Source organism: Emydura macquarii, unplaced genomic scaffold (genome assembly GCF_026122565.2).
Source record: "Emydura macquarii macquarii isolate MOO-44397 ecotype Brisbane River unplaced genomic scaffold, CSIRO-AGI_Emac_v2 contig_1253, whole genome shotgun sequence".
Classification (NCBI taxonomy): domain Eukaryota; kingdom Metazoa; phylum Chordata; order Testudines; family Chelidae; genus Emydura; species Emydura macquarii.
Window position 1 is genome coordinate 43,811,923 of NW_027131390.1, and position 9,036 is coordinate 43,820,958.

Sequence of the window (9,036 nt, forward strand, 5' to 3'; positions counted from 1 at the left end):
GACCCTACATGACGCAGCTGGGACAAGGTCCTCACCATTGCATGCTGTTTTCCTGGGCTACTTCCTTCCTCACTTCTCTTGTAGACTTTTTCCAGACTCCCATTATCCCTCTGGATGACCAATTTCCTGGGCAGCTTCCAGCCAGTCTGCTGCTGAAGGAGTCTTCTCTCATAGTTCCTCTGTCTGTCTGTTTGGTAGCTGCCCCTCTCCTCAGATCGGCAGCTCTCTTATCCCCTCGGCTGTTGCTGCCCGGCAATGAATTGCAGCTAAGGAGATAGCTAGCCAACCCAATAACCCCTGCCTGGCCATAGTAGAACAGGGTCTATACACACCGTGACAGAAGTGGGATAGTTTTACCCCAGTACAGGGTAATGGAAGCCCCGTAGAAGCCTGTAACATTGAAAGATGTACTTTTCTTCCTACATTATGCCCAATATGCTGCATATGGTTGTAAAATAGGCATACATTTTTTATTCTTCTTCTACAGATACACTAGCGTGCATGCGAGTAAGTGGAAGATGCGTGTCCACTACTTAGTCTGGATTTGGATTCGGATTCACTTCTCCTTTGGTGACTCTGAATTTCATCACTCATGTCAAAAAATCTGCCTTTGCAAAGAAGGGGCCAAGTTTGTCAACTGCTCTGGAGTCAATGTGGCTGACAACTTCCTCTTTCCTGCTGAGACAGAGCACTTGGATTTGTCCATCAGTAACCTGTCTTTTGTTCCAAGCAAAGCTCTGAGATCCCTGTGGAAGTTACAAGTTCTCCTTCTGAGCCGGAACTACATCACTGAAGTCGGAGACAGAGCCTTTAGTTCTCTAGAGAGGCTCCAGAAACTTGATATCCATAGAAATGAGATTACAGTGCTTGGAAGCAGTTTTTCCACAGGACTCAGTTCTCTCAGAGAGCTCGATTTGTCCTATAATAGGCTCCAGGAACTATATTACAGGAGCTTTCAGCATTTTGAGAACCTTCAGAAGCTCAACTTCCAAAATAACAACATCTCCTCCATAGAAATGGGAGCTTTCCGGAGTCTGACCCGCTTGAGACAGCTTCATCTTCAAAATAATCACCTCCTGAACCTCCACAATGGGGTGTTCTCCATGCTGCAGCACTTAGAGGTCCTGAACTTGGGGGGTAACAGGATAAAGATGATTGCTCCGGGGGTCTTTACATCCTTGAACAGCCTAACAGTACTTAACTTAGTGCACAATGAAATCGAACATATCCGATTCAAAACGTTCCTAACCATCCAGACCCCTGGGACACACATCTTGCTCTCCGACAACCCATGGTTCTGTGACTGTGACCTGCAGAGAGTCTTCGCAAAGCTGCACAGCGTCCGGCGGCTGATCTTGGATGACTATGACAACATGACGTGCGGAGAGCCACAAGTTCTGAGACACTTGCCCCTGGCGTTGGTAGACACCCAGCTCTGCATCGCTGAGACGGTGACGGTGCTTGTCATTACCTTCACGGTGTTCATTACTGTGGTGGCTGCCATCGTGATGGCGGAAAGGAATAGGAAGAAAAGGACGGGCAAGCACTGGAGTGAGGACAGTGACATCTCTTATGAATCACAGGACTGAGCTTGCCATCGAGGGCTTTCTCTGAATCATTTCTTACTTGGACACCTAATAAGCAATCTAGCTCAGCCTTTTGCGGTCTCTTTTGGAGGATGGCCCTGAGAAAACATTGATGGCTGTAGACTGAGCTCTCTCCTGCCAGATGGTGAAGAAGCTCCCCTGAAAGGAAGGCACAAGTCTGAAACAACTTCCTCAGAAAGGACTTGTTGGACAGGCTCTTTCTGTTCCTGGAGAAGGATGCTCGCTGCTTGTTCCTTGAGATCTTAGCACAAGCTCCATGACAGCACTGTGTTTGTACTGAATCATTCCACTACAGTGCACAGAACAAAACTTAACTACAAATTATGGGGATAACTTCAAAGTTAAAATCATATCCGGTAGGTTAAGAAAGAAGCCCTTGCCTTGCTACTGAGTTGTGTCACTGCAGTTTATTGAAATAGGGTGCCCTCTTCCGAGCTTTCTATATCTCTGCCTGTCATCTTCCCTGCCTCACTCACATTGCTCAAGAAGATTATACCCTACATGATTGTGATTTGCATCAAACTACTGCAGGTGATTGCAATGATGCTGACCCACCCACAATTCTCCTGCACCCTCTGCTCCCTTTGCACTGGAGGTCTGGAAAGAGGTGAGCATTTGGCAAGGTAATCCAACACCTGTGGAATCAGTGTCTGCATCATTCCGGCCATAGGCTCCCTCTCCCTCATGAGATTGTGTGTGGCCGGTAGGATGGGAAGCTATCGAGCATATGACACAAACGTTCCATCACCCTCGTTTGTAAGACTACTGGTGACAAAAATAATTCTTAAAGAGACTGTGGACAAGGGAGGTAATATCTTTTATTGAACCAACTTCTGCTGGTGAAGGAGACAAGTTTTCATGCTACACAGAGCTCTTCTTCAGGTACACAGTAGTTCCCTGAAGATATGTTTTCAATCACATAATGAGAACAAGCAACCAGATTCATGCCTCTGGCAATAATATCTTCCCGAATAATTTTCAAGCTAAATCAAGTTTCCTTTGATTAGACTAGTTTGCAGCAACAACATTTTATATGGTTGAATCTCTCTACTGGTTGTAATTTTTCTCTAAAACCAAATAACATTGTATTATTTTATTTCATATGAGAATGATAAATGCATGTTAACAAACTTAAGATAACTGAAAATATTTTCAGAAGATATTGTTTACAAACAGTTTGTCTTTTTGTGTTTGTAACAGTCACTGAGAGATAAAATTAACCCTGAAACATTAACAAGAAAAAAATGATCCTGGCAAAGACTGATTTACAAGTTTAACTTCTATCCATAGTAAAATAATGTAAAAAATGAGGAAAAATTCACCAAACATCTAAAGGGTAATGGGAACCCTAACATAGGTTTCTAAAGAATAAATTTTGCCAGGAAAGCTTATTTTCTGTTTGTAATAGACTTGAAAATTGGAGGTGCATATAAGAAATGTAATAAATCTATCTAAGGTACTTTTTATTGCTCTCCCATTACTATAGTATTTAAGCATCTCAGCATCCTGGTAGGGGACACAAATATGCTTGCTCGACCCAAGCACTAAAATGTCTAGTTACAGCTCTGATGTCCACCACCGTGTCCAGGTGGAGCTAACTTAACAGGGGTGATTTGCCCCAGGCCTTCTGGCCCTTAAAGGGCCAGGCTGCCCTGTTACAGCTATAAATTCATAGCTCACCTTTCAACAACTCACTGTTCTCACCTCGTTATTTGTTCACCTCTTATCATTGGCTGTGTGTTCTGGGATTCCATTTAGTTTCAATGTATATGGTACTACCAGCAAAGTTGGGTAGAAGCTTAGGTACCCCCATCCGACTTAAATATATTGCATCTCAACTTATTACATTGTAGCTTTCTACATTCTATCCATTCAAGCCATTCTAAGGTCACTGCAAGGAAAAAACCCCTATGTACTGGAGGATAAATATGGATCTAGTCACAACAGATATCCAGTACCTGGAAATAAGATCCCCCACTTTTCTGCTTTTCAGTATAGAGAGCGTTATGTAATACCTTAAGACATTGTAACTTAAATGTTGATTTGATTCAGTCTTAGCTTTTGGCCATGGGATTTTCAATCAGTGCAATCTAAGCTGAACTTCATTTCCCTTAGTTTAAAGGAGTCACAGCTGTTGTGCTAATGCATGAGGTTAGCTGGTTCTCTCTCCCATAGCAGTGACTACACCTTGATTCTTATAAACTCTCTTCCTTCCTTTCCTTGGTAGTTTAATCATTTAAACACAAGTGCAACAAACAGATATACTCCTAAATAGATTTCAGGCATTTGATCACATTTTCTATATGTACACCATGAACTGCTTTTCTTCATCTTGCTTGTTTTGGGGGTAGAGAGTCTTTTTTTTGTGTGGAAACATTGCATATGGCCAAGAATATTACTAACAGGCCCTCTGAAAGATTCTCCCACCAGGAGTGTGATAATAGACATAGCTGTTGGGAGAAGCAGCCACTTCAGATTGGGATTGAATTGCTATTCCAATCTAGGACCCTCATTACATTCAGTTAAAGCAATTCAATCCCAGTCTGAAGTGGCTGCTTCTCTTTCAGTGACAGATTTCCACAGAGCTCTCCCAATCCACTGCAGTCCTGATTTTCAGTGCTCCCTATTATTCCAGCCTTTTGTCTCCAGAAAGTGCTTCCAATATACCAGACCTGATCTGTAGCGCCCCATGTTTGTCCACTCCCACGTCACTACATTGCTCTGCCAATGCATTTCAGTCTTGTCCAGTGCATTTTCTGCTATTCCAGTTCAGAGATAATCCAGAACAGAGACTGACAATTGTGTCAAACTGCCTAATGAAGCTATGAATAAAGAAAAAAAATGGCACTTGCAGCACAAGCTGGCATCTCCTCAGGTAATGACACCCTCCAAGTCTTTTCTATCTGCTGGGTATAGCTAACAAATGCACCTTACTTATAAGGAGTTTTAATTCATAGAATCATAGAAGATTAGAGTAGGAAGGGACTTCAGGAGATCATCTAGTCCAACCCCCTGCTTAAAGCAGGACCGACCCCAGCTAAATCATCCCAGCCAGGGCTTTGTGAAGCTGCACTTTAAAAACCTCTAAGGATGGATATTCCACCACCTCCCTAGGTAACCCATTCCAGTGCTTCACCGCCCTCCTAGGGAAAAGATTTTTCCTAATATCCAATCTAGACCTCCCCCACTGCAACTTGAGACCATTGCTCCTAGTTCTGCCATCTGCCACCACTGAGAACAGCCTAGCTCCATTCTCCCTTGAATCCCCCTTTTAGGTAGTTGAAGGCTGCTATCAAATCCCCCCTCATTCTTCTCCTCTGCAAACTAAACAAGTTCAGTTACCTCAGCCTCTCCTCATAAGTCATGTGCTCCAGCCCCCTAATCATTTTTGTTCCCCTCTGCTGGATTCTCTCCAATTTGTCCACATCTTTTCTGTAGAGGGGGGGCCCAAAACTAGACACAATACTTCAAATGTGGCCTCACCAATTCTGAATAGAGAGAAATAATCACTTCCCTCGATCTACTAGCAATGTTCCTACTAATGCAGCCCAATATGCTATTAGCCTTCTTGGCAACCAGGGCACACTGCTGATTCATATCCAGCTTCTTATCCACTGTAACCCCCAGGTCCTTTTCTGCAGAACTGCTGCCCAGCCAATTGGTCCCCAGTCGGTAGCTGTGCATGGGATTCTTCCATCCTAAGTGCAGGACTCTGCACTTGTCCTTGTTGAATCTCATCAGACTTTTTTTGGCCCAATCATCCAGTTTGTCTAAGTCACTCTGTATCCTATGCCTACCCTCCAGGGTATCTACCACTCCCCCTAGCTTAGTGTCATCTGCAAACTTGCTGAGGATGCAATCTACCCCATCCTCCAAATCATTAATGAAGATGTTGAACAAAACCGGCCCCAGCATCAACCCCAGGGGCACTCTGCTTGTTACCGACTGCCAACTAGAGATCAAGTCATTGAGCGCTACCCGTTTAGTCCAATGATCTAACCAGCTTTCTATCCACCTTATAGTCCATTCATCCAACCAATATTTCTTTAACTTGCTGATTAGAATGCTATGGGAGACCATATCAAAAGCTTTGCTAAAGTCAAGGTATATCACGTCCACTGCTTTCTCCACATCCACAGAGCCAGTCATATCATCATAGAGTGCAATCAGGTTGGTCAGGCATAACTTGCCCTTGGTGAATCCATTCTGACTCTTCTTGATCAACTTCCTCTCCTCCAAGTGTCTCAAAATGGATTCCTTGAGGACCTGCTCCAGGAGTTTTCCAGGGACTGAGGTGAGGCCGTTTGGTCTGTAGTTCCCTGTTTCCTCCTTCTTCCCTATATTTGCCTTTTTCCAATTATCCAGGACCTCCCCCAATCACCACAAGTTTTCAAAGATAATGGCCAATAGCTCTACAATCACATCAGCCAACTCCCGCAGTATCCTCAGGTGCATTGCATCCGGCCCCATGGACTTATGCATGTCCAGCTTTTCTAAATAGTCCTGGACCTGTTCTTTCACCACTGAGGGCTGCTCACCTCCTTCCCATTCTGTGCTGCCCAGTGCAGTAGTCTGGGAGCTGACTTTGTCTGTGATGACAGAGGCAAAAAAAGCATTGCGTACTTCAGCTTTCTCCACATCAGGTCATTAGGTTGTCTGCCCCACTCTGTAAGGGGCCCCACACTTTCCCTGACCTTCTTCTTGTTGCTAACTTATCTATAGAAACCCTTCTTGTTAGTCTTCACATCTCTTGCTAGCTGCAGCTCCAGTTGTGCTTTGGCCTTCCTGATTTCACTCCTGCAGGCTCGAGCAGTATTTTTATGCTCCTCCCCACTCATCTGAGCAAGTTTCCACTTCCTGTAAATTTCCTTTCTGTGTTTAAGCTCACCGAAGATTTCTTTGTTAAGCCAAGTTGGTTGCCTGCCATATTTGCTATTCTTTCTGCACACTGGGATGGTTTGTTCTTGCACCCTCAATAACGTTTCTTTAAAATACAACCAGCTCTATTGGACTCCTTTCCCCTTCATATTAGTCTCCCAGGGGATCCTGCCCATCAGCTCTATGAAGCAGTCAAAGTCTGTTTTTCTGAAGTCCAGGGTCCATATCCTGCTGTTCTCCTTTCTTCCTTTTGTCAGGATCCTAAACTTGACCATATCATGGTCACTTCTGCCCAGATTACCACCCACTTCTACTTCCCCTACCAAATCTTCCCTGGTTGTGAGTGTTGATTCTGGACACTTTGTGATCAGTGTGGATACCAGTGAGACACGGTACGCCCGATTTGCAGATCAGTAAGGTTTAATGTACAAGGTTTTCTATAAATATACTAGTTAGATACAAAGCCTAAAATTAACTACAATATATCATACTCACTAAGCCTGGAGAGCTAAGCAGTTACTCAGAAGGCTGTATACAGGAACGGCTTTCTTCAGGGGCTCCGCCAGGGAGTCAGTGGATCCTCTGGTCCAACCGGCAGCACCACCCGCAGAGTCAGGTGTTGATGGAGCGCCCCCTTTTGTCTAAGTGATAACTACTTATATCCTTCCATAAACAACCTTCACCTAATTATCTCTCTCTCTCATTATCATATATGCTAATTACCTACATTGGGTTTCCACCCTTAACTACATTCCATTCTCACCGTAATAATTGGGGTCGTCAAAACAACAACTGATGATAGGAGGGATGGAGTCAAAGTATGCCCCTTGGCAAAAAAACATTGTACCCCAGACGTTCAAGGATAACTTGTTCCCATCATCGTTATCTATGTGCAGCTGCAAGCACAACATGTTGTATATTTTGTCTTATTATGTGCCATGCTATGCAGAAACTGAGACATCTATAAGGTTATTCAGTCTCTGCCAACTGGAAGATGTCATGCTACAGAGGTCAGAATAGCCAAGCAAGCAACTGAAGCTATGCTAGGCCTGTAGGACAGTGGTCAAGTAACTCAAATTGTACTGGCCCTCCAACATTCCCCTCCTTAGTGGCTGTCATAACTTAATAGGCTACCATGACGAATCATTGATACACACTTCCCACTATGGCTCAAGGCACCCCAGCAAATGTCAGGGTGATTGAAGTCCCCTGTGAGAATCAGGGTCAGTGATCTAGAAACTTTCACTAGTTGTTTGAAGAAAGTCTTGTCCACCTCATCCTCCTGGTCTGGTGGTCTAAAACAGAGGCCCACCATGACATCACACTTGTTGCTCTCACCTCTAAACTTAAACCAGAGACTCTCATTCTTTCTTGAGCTGTTTCTGTAAGGGGAGAATGGGGCTACATTAGCTAATTCCTTTTATTCTGGCTGTGCCTTCTTTTTCCAAAGCAACCGTACACTTACTACTACTGACTTCAGTGGGGTTTGGATTGATCCCCAGCAGATTTTACCTGCATGTTCAGAGACAAGGGTGACTTAAGTCGGGATTCCTTTGAGGATTCTTTCTCTCTGAGATGCTGAAGATGATAAATCTTAAGGGAAAACAGAGCTGTGAGCATAACTGATTTTTTCAAATACAATGTTTTGAGTGAATCAAAACATTAAAAAAATAGTTTTTTGGTTAAACGAAAGACTTTGTTTCATTTTTGAGCTTTTAAAAAATTTAAAATGAAATTCCATGAAATTTCTAAACAAAAAGTTTTGAAAAGTCAAAACATTTGATTTTTGAAAAGGTTGAAAGTGAAACATTTAGATTTTGTTTTCTAATTTCTTTCAGGGAGCGGAGGGGCCAGGGTTTGACTGAAACAATTCAGCAAATTTGAGATGAATTCACTAAATGTTTCAGTTGACCAGAATCTCCATTTTTCAGTGGGCGGAAAAATATTCTGGCCAAAAAATTTTGCCCAGCTCTAATGAAAAAGACATGGGCCGTAAAGTAGAATTAGGGGAACTGACAACACAGGAGGCAAGACAGAGGAGAATCAAGCCCAGTCTTTTCCTTTTCTCTCCACTTCAATCATACTGAGCCACTTTTTATTTAAAAGGTGGTCTAATGACCACCAAATATAGGTACACCTAAGCATAGGAAGAATGTTCTAATAGTAGGACACTGGCCTATGACAATGGGCTACCTGGCTTCAATTCCTGACTCAGGCAGGGGCTTCCTCCGTGCACTTGAGCAAGTCTCATCATCTGGTTGCTGCAACAGTTCCCCATCTGTAAAATGGGGATAACACTTCATTCCCTCGCAGGAAGCAACCGAAGGTTAAATTCATCGATGCTCACATGCTGTGGTGATGAGGGCCAGATAAACATCTACACAGGTAGGAGAGAAAATACAGCCTTACCTGTGAATCTTCTTTCTAAGACGCTCCATGTCAGTCATCCCATGGGACACTCCCTGTCTCCAGAACAACCAGAGGCTGACCAGATCTTTGCTCAGAGCCTGGGCATAGGCCCACCCCTCAGGAAGAACACCCCCGAGTGAGA

At 43.7% G+C, this 9,036-nt stretch overlaps 1 protein-coding gene across 1 annotated transcript; it reads left to right on the forward strand.

Annotated features, from left to right (window-relative positions):
- Nucleotides 1–518: 518 nt before the first annotated feature.
- LOC137152977 (phospholipase A2 inhibitor beta-like) lies at nucleotides 519–1,589 on the forward strand. Its single transcript, XM_067547903.1, has one exon. The coding sequence runs from the start codon at nucleotides 519–521 to the stop codon at nucleotides 1,587–1,589; it is 1,071 nt and encodes a 356-aa protein (XP_067404004.1).
- The last annotated feature ends 7,447 nt before the right edge of the window (nucleotides 1,590–9,036 follow it).

Excerpts from the sequence above, each read along its gene's own strand:
- LOC137152977 (XM_067547903.1), top strand. The coding sequence starts at position 519 with ATGCGTGTCCACTACTTAGTCTGGATTTGGATTCGGATTCACTTCTCC.